The sequence below is a fragment of the Pempheris klunzingeri genome, chromosome 1, assembly GCF_042242105.1.
Source record: "Pempheris klunzingeri isolate RE-2024b chromosome 1, fPemKlu1.hap1, whole genome shotgun sequence".
In the NCBI taxonomy this organism is placed as follows: domain Eukaryota; kingdom Metazoa; phylum Chordata; class Actinopteri; order Acropomatiformes; family Pempheridae; genus Pempheris; species Pempheris klunzingeri.
The window spans coordinates 728,534-747,161 of record NC_092012.1 but is presented as its reverse complement, the minus strand read 5'-3'; the positions used below and the strand labels follow the sequence as shown (position 1 = coordinate 747,161).

The 18,628-nt window shown below is 44.9% G+C and overlaps 1 protein-coding gene across 1 annotated transcript in view; it reads left to right on the top strand.

Annotated features, from left to right (window-relative positions):
* The first annotated feature begins 2,018 nt into the window (after positions 1–2,018).
* cngb1a (cyclic nucleotide gated channel subunit beta 1a) overlaps positions 2,019–18,628 on the top strand; it is a 34,454-nt gene continuing 17,844 nt past the window's right edge. The window contains exons 1-20 of the mRNA XM_070831286.1: positions 2,019–2,141; positions 2,454–2,493; positions 2,573–2,624; positions 3,202–3,301; positions 3,394–3,413; positions 4,445–4,459; positions 5,172–5,262; positions 5,581–5,605; positions 5,684–5,786; positions 7,014–7,116; positions 8,158–8,195; positions 8,302–8,331; positions 9,137–9,197; positions 9,294–9,321; positions 11,953–12,029; positions 13,206–13,285; positions 13,437–13,574; positions 16,132–16,173; positions 17,367–17,505; positions 17,952–17,985. Of these exons, the coding sequence (XP_070687387.1) occupies positions 2,019–2,141; positions 2,454–2,493; positions 2,573–2,624; positions 3,202–3,301; positions 3,394–3,413; positions 4,445–4,459; positions 5,172–5,262; positions 5,581–5,605; positions 5,684–5,786; positions 7,014–7,116; positions 8,158–8,195; positions 8,302–8,331; positions 9,137–9,197; positions 9,294–9,321; positions 11,953–12,029; positions 13,206–13,285; positions 13,437–13,574; positions 16,132–16,173; positions 17,367–17,505; positions 17,952–17,985 (1,339 nt within the window). The remainder of the gene's footprint in view (positions 2,142–2,453; positions 2,494–2,572; positions 2,625–3,201; positions 3,302–3,393; positions 3,414–4,444; positions 4,460–5,171; positions 5,263–5,580; positions 5,606–5,683; positions 5,787–7,013; positions 7,117–8,157; positions 8,196–8,301; positions 8,332–9,136; positions 9,198–9,293; positions 9,322–11,952; positions 12,030–13,205; positions 13,286–13,436; positions 13,575–16,131; positions 16,174–17,366; positions 17,506–17,951; positions 17,986–18,628) is intronic.

Below are 18,628 nucleotides of genomic sequence, written 5' to 3'. Positions count from 1 at the left end.
TAACTGGCTAACTGGCTAATCAGCTAACTACCATTACCTGACAGGTGACAGTTTAAACTTGGAAAACTTGTTAGCTGGCTAATTTTAGCTGATTATTAACCAGCTGGTTTACTGTTTAACTGGTTGATTTCCTGTTTAGTTGACTGGTTGTGGCGGACTTGCTAACTGGCTAATTGCTGTAACTGGTTATTATTAACTACTGAACTGGTTACCTGAATGACGGGTCAACAGTCTGTGTGGCAGAAAGACAAACACATTGTTTATCCTCCTAACTAGCTAATTGGCTAATCAACTGTTTACCTGCCAGGTGATCATTTATACCTGGAAAACTAACTGACTGACTGACTGACTGACTGGCTGTGAGACTGGCTAAATGGCTAAAAAGCACAGTGGCAGTGCTGGTGACAGGCTGGGCACTGGTTGTACTGGGCGGTGGGGGGGGCGTCCAGTACGGCGGTGACGCAGCTGTTTGCTGCTGCCGGAGGATTAGGGTCATGACCAGTCAGCTCTAATTGGAGCCGACACTCAGCCAGGCGTGATCTAAACACCATTAAGCAGCGTACAGGAGAAACGGGTCAGCCGAGAACTCACGGCACATCCTGCTAGTTCATGTTGTTCTGTTGGTTTTAAACACTAAACTTCAGATTCATCTTCAGCGTTAACTCGTTACAGCCTCGTGTTGTCCTGCTCGGTCCCACACACAGAGCTGTCCACCGCTCAGGTGTGGTGTCATATTTACAGACGGGCAACATGGAGCCTCGTGTGGGAATATTTAACTCAGTGTCAATAAAAGACATCAGCGTCTACTGGAGCTTTCAGTCTCATCGCAGGGTCTTCAGAAACACCTTAGGGTTTTCACTTTGTGAGGGATTTGCCTCGGTACATTGGTCATCATCCAGAAACATGAATATACAATATAAGATTGTAGAACCGAGCAGAGATACTAACGATATAGAATAAAATATTGTAGAAAATGACATCCGTTTACCTCACTGAGTCTCCAGGTCAGCTCTGCTAACACTATGCTAGCTAGCATTAGCACTGTGCTCTGACAGCTCACCTAGCTAATGTTAGCTTATAGCCTATATATTAGCTTGCGTTAGCCTGGTCAGTGCAGCCTGAGCTCCAACCAGGAAGTGTTAGCAGCCGACAGAGAACTCAGAGCCACTAGAACCTGTTCTCCATCAGGATCTGAACTTTAGACAGTTATTAGTTACTAGCTACAGAGGATGACCGCTAACAGGCTAACTGCTAGCTACAGAGGATGAGTGCTAACAGGCTAACTGCTAGCTACAGAGGATGAGTGCTAACAGGCTAACTGCTGCTGTCCTGTCCTGCATGTTAATATTAAATTGATGACAGTAAAATTGGTTTGGCCTTGTGTTCCTAAATAAAGCTAAGCTAACACAGGCTCCTCTTTTCACACGCTGGCAGATGAGCGACGCAGCGGCTAACACACAATAATGTATCGTTAGCATGTAGCTTGGAGCCATTAAACCATCAGGATCTTTTTCAGGACCTGGTGGGAACAGATCAGAGATCACTGATGTGGGATTTAATCCTGGAGAGACCAACTACACAGCATGTGGACGCTGTTGGTGTCTGGGGATTAGACAAAGGGCTGTTTCCCCCAATAAGGGGGGGGGTGTTGCCGATCTGATCAATAGCGTGGCTGAACAGACACAGGAACAATCTGAACTTGTGGCTCAAAGCTGATGAGTTCAGCTCTGAAATCAATACTTTTTATAAGACATTGATCTTTTCTCTGGTCCGAACCAGCAGCATCCGCACACTCTCCGCCAAACAGCTGATCGCAGCGTCCTGATGTCATGCTGAGCTCGTCCAGTTCCCACACCACCTGTGTAGCTTCACCTCACCTCCATAACCTCTTTACTTACCTTCAGCCCAAACACTGATATTTACCTTAAACCTAATCACGTGGTTGTGGTGCCTAAACTTAACCTACTACTGCTGTTACCATGGAGACGCTGGTACTCATCACACGTTTCCATTCCAGGATGTTGAGCTGGGTGGTCAAAGTCGTTCCCCAGCCGCCTGAGCCGCCGAAGAAAGCTGAAGATCAGAAGGAGGAGAAAGCGGCCGATGCCCCGCCCACCCCGGCTGCTCCGCCCCCTGCTGCGGCCCCGCCTCCTCCGGTTGCCCCGCCCCCTGCTGTTGTAAGCCACGCCTCCTTTTTACAATTTTATTCTCTCTCTTTTACATTTCAGTCACCTGGATCTGGATAGTTTGTCCGTTTCTTCTTCAGTAGCGTGTTTTTGATAAAAACCACTGAGAAAAGTAGAACATTTGGAGGAGTCTCTCTCTTTTTGTAAAAATTCAGAATTTAAAAATGGTATGCATGAAGTAGTGACTTCAATGGCTTTGGAAACTATAATGTAATAATGAATGATGTGTCATGTATGTGTGGTGGCGTCAATCTGTGTTTCCAACAGGAGAAGAAAGTGACATTTCAAGACGAGTGCAAAAATGACGGTAAGACTCGCTCACAGGATGAACATCACTAAAACTAATCTTCACACTAAATATATTAAACGCTCTTTTTCTTCTACAGCGTCGAAGGCTGTCAAACCCAAACAGGAAGCGCAGGCGACAGAGGGGAACGGGTGCGTTACACCGACATCCACAACAATCCCACAACAGTTCAACACAAACAGACCAAAGAAACCTGTTTGCCGATCACACCTCGTCCTCCAGAATGATCTCATGTTTCTATTGATTACTCAAGTGTCCATGTTATACACGCCGTCTGGGCCGTAGAAAGCTTCAGCAGCTCTATGATCCACAAAACATAGTAAAAATAAATGATGAAAACATGTTTATGTCACTTAGGTTTCAATTTGAAGTTGGACGTTTTAAGTCCTGCAGCCAGTTGGATCTCTTAATGGATCTCTTAATGGATCTCTTAATGGATCTCTGTTCACTCTGAGAATCAAACAGGAAAATCAGAAACTCTATTTTATTTTTCCATCCCTGGCAAACAGGATAAATATAGAAAACAGCATTGGCTTTGCCACAAATGTCAGCTGGCAGCGATCCCTCTGAAAACAGCACTTTGGACAAGCAGTCAATTCAAATTATTAATGTATTAATGATCAGGCTTTTAATTTAATGACCACATGAGTTTGAAACTGTGTGTGTGTGTGTGTGTGTGTGTGTGTGTGTGTGTGTGTGTGTGTGCAGGCCCGTGCCTGGCTCCCAGCCCGGCGTGCTGCTGTGGATCAGCGGCGCTCTGCCTCAGCCCGTCTCACCGAAGCTGAGCCGAGCCAACTCCACCACCAAGGTGAGGATGAGAAACTGACCCGAGATCAGACCCTCTGTCTGAGCTCAGCTCACCTGTCGGCTCATTATATTCTCTGTGTGCTCTGTTCACAGGAGGAGAACTCAACTACCAGGTAAATACAGAGAGTGTGTGTGTGTGTGTGTGTGTGTGACTCCAGACCAGACGTAGACATGAACCCAGCAGGATTCACCCTGATGAGGCTTCTGATGAGCTGTCAGTCGTCCTCTTTGACGTGAAGCCTGACAGAGACTCCAGTTGAGCTCAGACTCCAGACTTGCTGTGATTAGACTTAGTTCTTGGAGTCTTACCACAAAATCCCACCAAGCTCGTCTGTGTGGCGTTCAGGCTGCAGTCGAGTTTCCCTCCGTCCTCCATGTTCCTCCACCTCCACCAGGAGCTTTATTTCTCCTGCTGATCAGAGTTCCTGCTCAGGTTTAGCTGGTCTGGTCGTTAAACTGATGTTGGAGCTTCTAACAGGATCAAACAGGCTGCGTTTCTTCTTCTGCTGCTTTAAATGTGTTTCTTGGATGTACTTCCTGCTTTGTTGTGCTGCAGCTACAGACAGCAGCTAAAGTCACAGTCAGAGTGTTTCTCCATCCCAGATGAACCTCTGGTCGTCATGGTGTTAAAAACCCTCTGAGCGGCTGACGTCTGGCCTGGTGCCCCCCCATTAGAGAATAATACTGATGTGCTGCTGGAATATACCACTGACAGTCTGCAGGGAGGCTTTTATTTTGAAAACTGAGCTGATCCAGTGTGTTCAGAAGCTAAACTGATGTCCATCACAGCTCTTGGTGGAGCATAGCACCCGATCCCTGGTCTATACCACCCCCCCCACTAGTTTTAGTTGCCGCCATGTTTTCCTTCAGTGTTTCGCTCCAGACTTGAACAGTTGAGGTTTGGGGGGTGAGTCGATGGACCTGGGGGGTGATCTGTTGTGGCCCCTGATGTTGAACCACTGGATGTCCTGGACACCTCGGGGGGTGTCGGGGGGTCTCAGCTTAGACAACAAGTCGTAGTCACATATCCAGTCAGTCAGAGTGAACCAGTTCTCATGGATGGATGAAAATTAATGTAAATACAATCTATGTTCATGGATACTCACACTGACCCCCCCCCCCCTTTCTTCTTCATGGACGACAGTAATCCTGAAGACGAGTGAGTAACACGACAGGAAGCACAGACTGCCAAATAGTGACCTGCTTTACAAAACAGTCAGCAAGCATAATGCCAAATAATGAACTGCTTTATAACCTGTTTGAGACAGGATGCCAAATAGTGAGCTGCTTTATAAACTGTTTGAGACAGGATGCCAAATAGTGAGCTGCTTTATAACCTGTTTGAGACAGGATGCCAAATAATGAGCTGCTTTATAACCTGTTTGAGACAGGATGCCAAATAGTGAGCTGCTTTATAAACTGTTTAATGCAGGATGCCAAATAGTGAGCTGCTTTATAACCTGTTTAAGGCAGGATGCCAAATAGTGAGCTGCTTTATAACCTGTTTAAGGCAGGATGCCAAATAGTGAGCTGCTTTATAAACTGTTTAAGGTCGGATGCCAAATAGTGAGCTGCTTTATAACCTGTTTGAGACAGGATGCCAAATAGTGAGCTGCTTTATAAACTGTTTAAGGCAGGATGCCAAATAGTGAGCTGCTTTATAAACTGTTTAAGGCAGGATGCCAAATAGTGAGCTTCTTCATGAAATGTGGATGAAAACAAAGTTTTTCTTAAATAAGATCCAACTTTACTTTCAGTCATCACTTTAACAGGATCAGTAAATCTTCTCCTCACATCTGTCTGTCTGTCTGTCTGTCTGTCTGTCTGTCTGTCTGTCTGTCTGCCTGCCTGTCTGCCTGTCTCTCACACAGAAAAGGGATGATAGCTTGGATCGCTCAGGGTTTAGAGAAGGTCATTCCTCAGCCAGAGATGAAGACCAAAGAGTCCGATCAGCCTGCAGAGGTAAAGACATCAGTACATCAGTATCAGTTTGAGGAGTTTTTCCTGTTTGGATTTCTGGATCGTTTGGTCTGAGCTGCAGAGATAACGCTGTAATGAGTTGGTGATTTATAAATAATGATTGATTGATTGATTGATTGATTGAACTCTCACCAGTAAAATAAGTTCCAGTTTTAAAAACATGATTTCAGACTTTTCTCAGACTCCCTCCCTGTTGATGTGAGATAAACTGGCCCTGACAAGTAGACTGAACTCTGCGGAGTGCTCCTTTAATGACTCCACCTGCTGATCATGTGACCTGCTGTGTGTGTCTCTCCTCAGGTGGCTCCGCCTCCGGCTGCAGCAGGTGAGAACAGACCTGAAAACACACCTGCAGACTCAGAGGTTCAGGCTGAACTTTGAATAAATGGTTTGTCTCTTGCAGCAGTGGAGCCTCAGCCGCCGCCGACGCCGCCGCAGCCCGCCGCCGCGGCAAAGGTGGAGTCAGAGCAAGAGGACAAACCTGAGAGCAAACCCTCCACCCCCAGGTATGATAGCGGATGGAAGATCCTTTTGGTTTAACCACAAACAGCCGTTATATCGCTCTCTGCACACACACCAGACTACATTCATAAAGCAGAGATTTTAAACAACACAAAGAAATAAAGCCTCATCTGGTCAGTTTGTTCATGTTTTACAGAAATATTGTGTTAGATCGGAGCAATCGGGATCCTTTAAAACACCAAAGTCCCACAACAACACAGACACACTACCTGATGGAGGCAGCAGCAGAGCAGCAGCTCCTGTGTCCTGTTCTCTAAAATCCCTGTTTTAGTGAATGTAGTCTGGTGTGTGTGCTGTTTGTGGTTAAACCAAAAGGATCTTCCAGGTCTCTCTCTGTAGGGATCCTTTCCATGATGCTGTCACACACTTAGAATAACACTCTGAGCCTGTCAGTGGATCAAACAAGCTCTTTTAGTGGACCTACTGTGATCAGGTGCAGTTGTCCCAAAGGATCACGTTGCAGCCATTGCAGCCCGTTTGGTGTCTGCTGGCTGAGGTGATCTACTGGACCAGTTCCAACACTTTTACTACCTACCAGTCACTCACACACCAGGATGAGGACACAGAGGGTTAAGAATTCTTGGCCCTTCACAGAGTGTCCTGGACTTCCACAGAGGCTGATATTCAGTCAGTTTGCTAAAGCCAACAGAGAAAATGACATTAGAGAGTTTTCTGCAGATGTTTCCTTCACAGAGCCTCATGATGTACATTAGTACAGTCACACTGATTTCATTTAAGCCCTGATATGCTGCACATGTCTCTACTGTAAACACACACAGAGGAAACAGCAGGTAAATAACACGAGCTGGGTTTGAAATGATTCTCCTGTTTCCTTCTAACGAACCAAAAGGTGTTTTTAGAAAGTGACTCACAGGAAGCTCAAGTTATCTTCTGCTGACAGCGAACAGTAATCAGTGATCAATAAGAATCACTGGCTGGATGTTCAGTGATGGAAAGTAACTGAGTATCTTCACTCACGTCCGTCGTGTCCCTTCATCCACTTCACTTCCTCCTTCTACTCCACCTCATGTGGCCGTTTTCACCCCCCCACTTCACAGGTCCACATCAATGATAGGAAACACATCGACCACTAAATGGGGGGGGGGGGTGTTATTATGGATTAATCTGAAATTAGCTCCATCTTTACCAGCTGGGACGTGAACACGTCACCACCTGTAATCCGGCCGTGTGTGTGACTCTGAACGTTACAGGATGATCGACTGGATCAAACAGGGTATCGAGAAGGTGGTTCCTCAGCCGGAGATTCATAGTCGGCCGAAGACGGAAGTCACGGAGAAGGCTGAAGCTCCCGCTGCACCTAAAGGTACATTAAGCTCAAATCAGCAGCACAGGTGTGTCACAGTGATGGTGTTTAGACCTTTAATGGTAAAACACAGAAAAGATCATTTAAAATGTCGCTCTCTGCAAACACACCAGACTCCATTCACAAAAATATGAATTTTACCTCACTGAACATGAGTGTCATACCTCCATCAGTTAGTTTGTGTTATTATGTGTTACACAATCATTGTGGTCAAACTAACCAAACTAAGCTTTTAAAACACCAAATTCACACAATAACACAAACTAACTAACCGATCAAGGCAGCTGCAGACCAGCAACTGCTCTGTAAAATCCCTGTTTTAGTGAATGTAGTCTGGTGTGTGTGCTGTTTGTGGTTAAACCAAAAGGATCTTCCAGGACCTACTGTGATCAGGTGCAGTTGTCCCAAAGGATCACATTGCAGCCAAACAAACCCAAAATAGGCCCCAAGTTAAAAAATGTCAGAATGACCCTTTAAGTATTTCCTATACATTTCAATATAGAATACACATATTGTGGCTTCGTGTCCAGTGATCAGAATGAAGTTGGTCAGTGTTCTCAGCTGTTAATGTGATTAAATGAGCTTATATTAATACTAATATCATCAGGTTCACCCTGTGTTTACCTGAATAAAGGATTTAATTTACATTAAAGAAGGGAAAAAAGAAAAGCTTAAATAAAATAACAATTAATAATCAGATAACTTTATATTCCATGACAATATTTCAAGTTCCTGTAAAACAAAATAATGTTAGCAGCTTTAGCACTAGCATTACCAGGACTGGACATCTCCCCCAGCCGGTGGATCAGACTTCATGATGGCGTTCAATAGAAATATGAAACTGCCTTTGAAGCAGGACTCTGGAGTGGGTTCAGTCAGGTCGACATCCTCTGATCTGATCACACCTTTACAGCGTTAAACAGGCCTGACAGGGTAAACCTGGCTAACCTGAGCATCTCCTGCTCTTTTCAACAGTCGAGGCTCCGACGCCTGAACCTCCTCCAGCTCCAACACCTACTCCAACCCCACAGCCCCCTCCGAGCCCCAAACCTGCTGCCGACACCGAGAAGTGAGTAACCGTGGACGATAAATAACGTTATGCACTTTAATTGAAATGCGTTAACCTCCCGGGGGGCATCGTGGATAAAGTGCCTGTTCTCTTTTTGTCCTCGCAGGTCTTCCAAGGAAGCAGCGCAGCAGCCCAAGTAGGTGGAAACACGTTCAGCCAACGTTACTGCAGCATTCGAGCTGCTGGAAATCACATGGCTGAGGAATTCTGGTGTTTCTAACCCCGGGTCCTCTCTGTCCATGACTGGTAGCAGCATTGTAGCTCAACAAAAAGGACCTAACTATACCTGCAGGGATCCTTTCCTAGAATAACCATTATATCACTCTCGTCAAACAACACCAGACTCCATTTACAAAAACAGTAATTTTATGTCACAGAATACAGGAGCTGCTGCTCTGCTGCTGCCTCTATAGGTTAGTTTGTTTGTGTAATTATGTGTTACACAAATATATTATTTGATCCAAACTAACCCTTTTAAATATCAAAGTCCCACAATAACACAAACTAACTAACTTATCGTGACAGTGATAGACCAGCAAGTGCCATGTAAAATCCCTGTTTTAGTGAATGTAGTCTGGTGTGTGTGCTGTTTGTGGTTAAACCAAAAGGATCTTCCAGGTCTCTCTCTGTAGGGATCCTTTCCATGATGCTGTCACACACTTAGAATAACACTCTGAGCCTGTCAGTGGATCAAACAAGCTCTTTTAGTGGACCTACTGTGATCAGGTGCAGTTGTCCCAAAGGATCACGTTGCAGCCATTGCAGCCCGTTTGGTGTCTGCTGGCTGAGGTGATCTACTGGACCAGTTCCAACACTTTTACTACCTACCAGTCACTCACACACCAGGATGTGGACAGAGAGGACCCAAGTTTAGAAACACACCTGTGAGAGTGTCTTTAGGACAAATGATGTGGTCTAACCGCTCGCCCTTATGTTCTCAGTGTGGTGAACTGGATCGTCGGCGAGATCGGCCGCATTCTCCCCCAGCCTGTACCGAGGCAGGTGAGTCGCTGCGGGACTTCACCTCTCATTCTGCACGTGTGAATAAATCTGAGCACCACTGAATGTGTCTTTATAATATGTGTTCCCCTCATGCAGGACGCAGGCAGCAGCGAGGTGCAGAGCAGTAAGTACGACCTCTCCACAGCTTCCACTCACACACAGTAGGATCCACTGAGGCTCAGGGGTCAGCGTCTGGGTACATCTGGGTGTTTTAGGTGTTTTAGGGACTAGGCCCACAGAGGTGCCGGCAGCTGGCTGTTGTTCATACAGATGATGACACAGATGCTGGACCTCTGGGTACACTTCACTGTGAAGTCTGGACTGACAGTGGCTGAAGATGCAGCTCAGAGTGACTGTTAGGAAGAGAACACATCACAAGGGGGGGATACAGCATAAAACTAAACAGGGTTTTACAAATGTTTTACTACTCTATTTTACCTCCAGGGTTTTTCAGACCCTGTTTAAAATGCAAATTTATGGCAGCTGAAAATTGTATTTTTCTGACCTTCAGCCTTAAGGTCTGTCTGAAAGGAGATTTTAATTTTCTACAAATTATAGTGTGTAAACAACTTGTAGGTACAAAAAGTTGCTCCTGCCAGGCTCAGAGTGTTATTCTCAGTGTGTGACAGCATCATGGAAAGGATCCCTACAGAGAGAGACCTGGAAGATCCTTTTGGTTTAACCACAAACAGCACACACACCAGACTACATTCACTAAAACAGGGATTTTAGAGAACAGGACACAGGAGCTGCTGCTCTGCTGCTGCCTCCATCAGTTAGTGTGTTGGTGTAACTGTGTGACTTTGGTTTTTTGAATGGTGAGTTCACATTCAGCACAATATTTGTGTAACACACAGACACACTGACTGATGGAGGCAGCAGCAGACCAGCAGCTCCTGTGTCCTGTTCTCTAAAATCCCTGTTTTAGTGAATGTAGTCTGGTGTGTGTGCTGTTTGTGGTTAAACCAAAAGGATCTTCCAGGTCTCTCTCTGTAGGGATCCTTTCCATGATGCTGTCAGACAAAATATGTAAAAGTAGAGCCCAGGTCTAAAAATACCAGGTCTCACATTCAGTTACTCCCTGAGTGCAGTTTTCAGAAACACGTTCATTGATGAACTGATTGATTGGTTGATGGGGTTTCTAGCTGTGCAATGATTGGCGGGGGCTGGTGTCAGTGGTGAGGCGGACTCTAACCGGGCTGCTCTTCTCCTTCTGTTTCAGGGGGGAAAGACAGCGAGAGCCCCTTAAAATAAAAGGAGAAGGAAGAGCGGGACAGAGTCGCTCACACTGACACTGACAGCAGCCGACAGTGTTTAACTGACTGAAGGACAGACAGACGCACAGACAGACAGACAGTCCTGTAGAGATAGAAAGCTGCTCCACAGAGCTTTCAGTTTTTGCACAGCTAGGATTCATAATTAACTAAAAACAAAAGAATCTGAAGTGAATTTTTTCTTTTTCTTTCTTTAAATGTGTTTGTTCTTCTCGTGTTTGAACACGTTTGGAAGATGATTGTACGAGACAGAAGTGCCCCGGTTTGTTTTCTGATTTCGCTCATGATGAACATAGAGTGTGATCAGTGAGTGTGATCAATAAAGTCTCAGAGTCACAGCTGACATGGCAGCAGTGTTACTAGTAGTGGAGTGTTTTCACCGTGTGGTATCGGTCCGTCTGAGGACTTCCTCCACGACGGCCTGTCAGCCTGATCATCCAGTTTATTAACTTCAGGGACGAACTGGTCCCAGTTCAGCGTAGTGGTCCTTCTGCCGTCGATGCTTCTTCATACTGGATCTCACATAATCTCGTAGCCGCAGATCTGGAATCAGGACTTCATGTAGTTCAGGACAACTTTAGTTTTATTTTGACGACTGTTGCTGTCGATGTAAAGGAAGCTTTAACAGCTGACATCACGAGAAGCAGCTCGCCGCATGTTCATCAAAATAAAGGCATGAATTGGAAAACAGAGTGAGTGTTTTTGTTGTGACGGTTGGTAAAGTGAAGTATTAACCAATCAATCAATCAATCAATCAATCAGTCTATCAAACAATTGTTCTGTGTCCAAACATGTGAAGTGTGTCACCAGTCCTCAAACACGTCCTCAAACTGAAACGACCCAAAGGAATCAAACACCTACTGTTACGTTATGTGTGGGATTTACATTTTAGCTGCTGTTACATTAGGGTTGGTTAGGTTAGGTTTAGGAAAAATGACGGTCTGGGTTGAAATAAGTACGTTAGTTACAGAAGTGAAGTTACTTTACATACATGACGTCAGTTAAGATGAAAACCAGCCGCAAGAAAATAACTTCTTTTGTTCGTGGTATCAGTTTACGATAGGAAACTGTTGCTATTAAACCCCTAAACTACTTAGATTAGATGGGTTAGGTTTATTTTAGGTTAGATTAGATAGGTTAGGTTTAGATTAGGTTAGATTAGATAGGTTTCGGTTTAGATTAAGTTAGATTAGATAGGTTAGACTGGATTAGATAGGTTAGATTTAGATTAGGTCATCTGTCTTTTGGTCTCTCACAGTACACTAACAGTGGTTTAAACTCTGGTCATTTCAAACCCTCTGAAAAAACGATCGCTGTTGTTGTTTTCAGTTTGAGGACGAGTTACAGCCTCCATTTATTTGTCTAAATGAACTGTCTGATAAAATATGGCTGCCGGTGGAGTCGGTCACTCGTGGTGGTTTGTATGTGAGCGAAGTCAGACAGATAAGTCAGCCCCTCTTCTCCCGCCCTGTGGTGTCCAGTCAGCATCGTGCAGAAGAAGACGGACCTGGTGCTGGAGGACGTGGAGCAGGACAAGAAGGGGAAGCAGAAGAAGACGGTGAGCCTGGTTCATCCCATCCTGTCCCCCGGTGGCCATAGGTCATAAACCCCACCCTAACTGAACTAAGTAATCAAACCCAAAGGTGGTTTCTGTCAGTTTAGGTGTTCATCAGTTTGATTTGAGTGATTTGATGCTATAAAAAGAAGTAAAACATCTCGATTGAAGCTCTGAAGCTCTAAATTTATTTACTGAATTCTGTCAGAGTTAAAATTCAGTGTGACTGTATATTTAATCTTTAGTCTTTTTGCTCTTCTCAAACTTTGTCCCCTGGTGGCCACCGTAGCGTCTGTCTGACGGTGTGCAGGAGTGAACCAAACACTCCAGTGTCTCCATAACGTCAGCTTGAACTGTTGAGTCGCATACAAGCCCCCCAACTCCACCAATATTATATATCAGCTGTTAAAAGAAATGATCATCAGTCCGAACACGTATGTGTTCACTCAGAAGAGCACGTCTGTATTTTAATATTTGATGTTTATTTTTATTGCAAAATTGGCCTTAAATGTAATAAATGGTGCCATTAAAAGCCTTAAATTTAACTCACACATGTAGAAACCTGCAGGAGATGATCCAGACCTTCAGGTAAAGCACGTGGTCACGTTCAGACAGACGCTGACCAGCACAGAAAACCTCCGAGACGTGATGATTGTTGTTTTGTGCTGTTATTTACTGACCTGGACTAAATGCTTTATGATGCTTATTACACTAAAACTTCTAAATGATATTGTTCTAATCATCCAAACCATGAAGAACGATCCACAGAAGAGACCATTAATAAGGATTCATTAATATTAATATTAATAATTATTCATTTACATTTTTTTACATTTTACTACCTTTTCTTCTTTTAACACACTAATTCACTTTAAATGAGCTAATGGCTGCATGTTTATATCCAGAGCACTATGAAGAGGGCCATGGTAGCACCAGAGTGGGCTGCTAGGGTTCTATGCTAGTAGTACTATGGTTCTACTGTGGTCCTTTAAAGGTACCAGGGTGAGTCCCATGGTAGGTGTGATGACACTACGAAGGGTTTCATTGGCACTAAGGGAGGCAACATGGCGTCTCCAAGGGTCGTACCAGGAAAGGTACCACCGCACAGAGGGCACCATGGGAAATGATGTGAACACTGTGATACCTGAAAAGGTACTAAAGGTCTCTGTTTGGTCACAGACTCAAAGTGCAGAGGCTCCAGCGATGGACCGCATCAGGAAGGAGGCTGGAGAGGCAGCTTTAGCCCAGATGGAGGAAAGGTCAGCGACCACTCTCTCTTCTGTCCGTTATCTTCGTCTCAGCATCTGAGGGGTTATTTTGGGGTGTTTGCAGCATTTTGAGGACACTAGTTTTTGATTCTTCAGTTCAGACTCTTCATCCACTAGTGTCATTTCCTTCCCTGTTGTGCAGACTGCAGCAGGAGCGCCTGGAGGCGGCCCGCATGGCGGAGGAGATGGCCAGGAAGGCAGCGGCGGAGGCAGTCCGACAGCTGGAGGTGGAGCATTCAGCTAAGATCCTGATAGAAACGCTGCCGGAGCCCAACGAGCAGTAAGAGACACCAACAGTCCAGACGTAGACACGTACAGTCCAAACGTAGACACGTACAGTCCAAACGTAGACACCAACAGTCCAAATGTAGACACCAACAGTCCAAACGTAGACACCAACAGTCCAAATGTAGACACGTACAGTCCAAACGTAGACACGTACAGTCCAAACGTAGACACCAACAGTCCAAACGTAGACACGTACAGTCCAAACGTAGACACGTACAGTCCAAACGTAGACACGTACAGTCCAAGCGTAGACACCAACAGTCCAAACGTAGACACGTACAGTCCAAACGTAGACACCAACAGTCCAAACGTAGACACGTACAGTCCAAACGTAGACACCAACAATCCAAACGTAGACACGTACAGTCCAAACGTAGACACCAACAGTCCAAATGTAGACACGTACAGTCCAAACGTAGACACGTACAGTCCAAACGTAGACACCAACAGTCCAAATGTAGACACGTACAGTCCAAATGTAGACACCAACAGTCCAAACGTAGACACCAACAGTCCAAACGTAGACACGTACAGTCCAAACGTAGACACCAACAGTCCAAATGTAGACACGTACAGTCCAAACGTAGACACGTACAGTCCAAACGTAGACACGTACAGTCCAAATGTAGACACCAACAGTCCAAACGTAGACACGTACAGTCCAAACGTAGACACCAACAGTCCAAATGTAGACACGTACAGTCCAAACGTAGACACCAACAGTCCAAATGTAGACACGTACAGTCCAAACGTAGACACCAACAGTCCAAATGTAGACACGTACAGTCCAAACGTAGACACCAACAGTCCAAATGTAGACACGTACAGTCCAAACGTAGACACCAACAGTCCAAATGTAGACACGTACAGTCCAAACGTAGACACCAACAGTCCAAATGTAGACACGTACAGTCCAAATGTAGACACCAACAGTCCAAACGTAGACACCAACAGTCCAAACGTAGACACGTACAGTCCAAACGTAGACACCAACAGTCCAAATGTAGACACGTACAGTCCAAACGTAGACACCAACAGTCCAAATGTAGACACTTACAGTCCAAACGTAAACACGTACAGTCCAAACGTAGACACGTACAGTCCAAACGTAGACACGTACAGTCCAAACGTAGACACCAACAGTCCAAACGTAGACACGTACAGTCCAAACGTAGACACCAACAGTCCAAACGTAGACACGTACAGTCCAAACGTAGACACCAACAGTCCAAACGTAGACACGTACAGTCCAAACGTAGACACGTACAGTCCAAACGTAGACACGTACAGTCCAAGCGTAGACACGTACAGTCCAAACGTAGACACGTACAGTCCAAACGTAGACACGTACAGTCCAAATGTAGACACCAACAGTCCAAACGTAGACACGTACAGTCCAAACGTAGACACCAACAGTCCAAATGTAGACACGTACAGTCCAAACGTAGACACGTACAGTCCAAACGTAGACACGTACAGTCCAAACGTAGACACCAACAGTCCAAATGTAGACACGTACAGTCCAAACGTAGACACGTACAGTCCAAACGTAGACACCAACAGTCCAAATGTAGACACGTACAGTCCAAATGTAGACACCAACAGTCCAAACGTAGACACCAACAGTCCAAACGTAGACACGTACAGTCCAAACGTAGACACCAACAGTCCAAATGTAGACACGTACAGTCCAAACGTAGACACCAACAGTCCAAATGTAGACACGTACAGTCCAAACGTAAACACGTACAGTCCAAACGTAGACACCAACAGTCCAAACGTAGACACCAACAGTCCAAACGTAGACACGTACAGTCCAAACGTAGACACCAACAGTCCAAACGTAGACACGTACAGTCCAAACGTAGACACCAACAGTCCAAACGTAGACACGTACAGTCCAAGCGTAGACACCAACAGTCCAAACGTAGACACGTACAGTCCAAACGTAGACACGTACAGTCCAAACGTAGACACCAACAGTCCAAACGTAGACACGTACAGTCCAAACGTAGACACCAACAGTCCAAACGTAGACATGTACAGTCCAAACGTAGACACGTACAGTCCAAACGTAGACACCAACAGTCCAAACGTAGACACGTACAGTCCAAACGTAGACACGTACAGTCCAAACGTAGACACGTACAGTCCAAGCGTAGACACCAACAGTCCAAACGTAGACACGTACAGTCCAAACGTAGACACCAACAGTCCAAACGTAGACACGTACAGTCCAAACGTAGACACCAACAATCCAAACGTAGACACGTACAGTCCAAACGTAGACACCAACAGTCCAAACGTAGACACGTACAGTCCAAACGTAGACACCAACAGTCCAAACGTAGACACCAACAGTCCAAACGTAGACACGTACAGTCCAAACGTAGACACCAACAGTCCAAACGTAGACACCAACAGTCCAAACGTAGACACGTACATTAATCTTTTCAGTACGTTAAAGGATGAAAGTAGACAGACAGACAGACAGACAGACAGACAGACGACCTTCAGTAACTGTCCTGCTGTCTGTCTGTTGTCACCAGACTGCCGAACATCCTGGAGGAGGAGAACGAGGACGAGCCGGAGTAAGTCCACGGCGCCCTGTCGCTGTCGTGTCCTGCTGCTGACTGCTCCTAGTTTCTGCTGCTGCAGCTTCTGTGTCGGCTAGAAATTAAGTCCGGTGCATTAAAGTGACTCAACTTAGAGAGAGAAGGAGCGTTTCCACTGAGTCCTGTAGTGTTTTAGAGTTTAGAGTCTGGCAGGAATGTCGGGACCAGGTCTGGACAGGTCTGATCTTCCAGAGCTGAAGTTCAAATGTGGTTCCAACCTGTAAAACAGACAAAGGGACCACACAGGAGAAGCTTGAATCGCTGCCCTCAGCGGTGCCTGATGTCAGTACAGGTATATTATATATATTAGGATCTGCTGCCTCATTAGCTAAAGACGTCCCCCTGCAGTAAGATGGACGGACGCTTCCATACTTCTTCCACTTCATCCATCTTCTACTTGATCTAATCATATCATGCTGTGTGAAAACATCTCACTGGATCTTAGAGCTCCTCTGGTTCCATCAGATCCACTAAAAGCTTTTTACCTCTTGTACCTTTTTGGAGCTGCGGTCCCGTCCTGTTCAGGCCGGTGAACGGTCCCAGTACAGGAGGTCCTTTTCTACACTGCATAGTTTCAGAGGAGCCTGAACTCCATCCTCCATCCTCCATCCTCGGCTCCACAGTCAGCATGGACTTGGCCACAGGGTCCTTTCTGGGGCCCTAGAATAAGCCCTCCTAATGGGGGCAGTGCAGACCTCCATTAACCACCCATGTTGTTGGTGTGCTAGCATACAGTACATATCCTGTCTCTGACCTCACACTGAGCAGGTCCGTCAGCCATATGGACCCCTTGCAGCAGACGAAGCTTGAGTTAGCTTAGCTTCTTAGCCTCAGGTCAGCTGTGAACCTGGACAGTTTGGCTTCTGCTTCATGTCTGCTTCTGCAGAAGCTTTGGCTCTTACCACAGTTTGTCTTCACGGTGAAATCTGACTTCATTTTGTGTTTCCTTCTGTGAATCAGGCCAGAGATTAAGAGGTAGGTTAGATTTTTCTTTTTATCGTCAGTACGATAACGAGGCAAAGAGGGAAAGATGCTGTTAGATGTACTGAACATCACAGATATGATGCAGAGCAGCCGTCATGTGTTTGTCAGGGAACCTTCCTCCTCCTGTCACGTGACCGGTGAGGACGGATCCCTTCACTCTGTTTCCTCTGGTGCTTCCTCACCAGGTGTCTGATGGACGTCTGCCAGGCTGAAGACGTCCCGTCCACAGACGTGGAGCCGGCGTCCGAGAGGAGAGACCTGGACAGCCCCGTCGACATCCCCGTCATCCAGCACCCAGAGCCGCAGGACGCCGCCGCAGATCAGGTGACGCCCTTTAGGATCCAGCTCATACCTGATATTTCTGTCCTGCGTGGACTCTGATTGGCTGGGGGGTGGTCCTTACTGTAGACCGTCTACGACCTCTAGTGGGCATCACAGTCACATGACTTTCACCCAGCAGAGCGAAGTTTGTGTCCTGAGTGGAACCTTCAGTCAACCTTCAGGGATTATCACATATATAACAGAATATAACGTTACAGTGAAGTGATAGTTCACAGTGAGAGGACAGGAGAACCCCACTGAACACTAAAGACGTCAACAACTTGACCCAAAATAATGATTTTATTGCTTCTGCTGTCAGAGCTGTTACCATAGCAACAGTCTGCTCCACAGAAAACAAAGAAAGAATAAATATTGATGTATTTCACTCATTATGATTAGAAGACGTGCAGAGAACTGAGTTTTGTTGTTTCCTGTCTGTCTCCTCTCAGGCCGACGCAGCAGGAGGAGGAGGAGGAGGAGGAGGTGAGAGCTGGGAGCTGTGTCAACCTTCACCTCCATCTCACCTGCAGGCTTTTCACCATGAGCCTCAGAACTACTAATGAACTATTCAGTGAACTCTTCACAGCCTCATTTCTCATTAGAGACAACAGGACCCAACCAGAGATAATGATAATAATAATAATAATAATAATAATAATAATCTCTGTCTAATAATAATAATAATAATAATAATTTCTGTCTAATAATAATAATAATAATCTCTGTTTTATAATAATAATAATAATAATAATAATAATAATAATAATAATCTCTGTCTAATAATAATAATAATGATAATAATCTCTGTGTAATAATAATAATAATAATAATAATAATCTCTGTGTAATAATAATAATAATAATAATCTGTGTAAGAATAAGAATAATAATCTGTCTATAATAATAATCTCTGTGTAATAATAATAATATAATAATAATAATAATAATAATAATCTCTGTGTAATAATAATAATAATAATAATAATAATAATCTCTGTCTAATAATAATAATAATAATAATAATCTCTGTCTAATAATAATAATAATAATAATCTCTGTGTAGTAATAATAATAATAATAATAATCTATGTGTAATAATAATAATAATAATAATAATAATAATAATA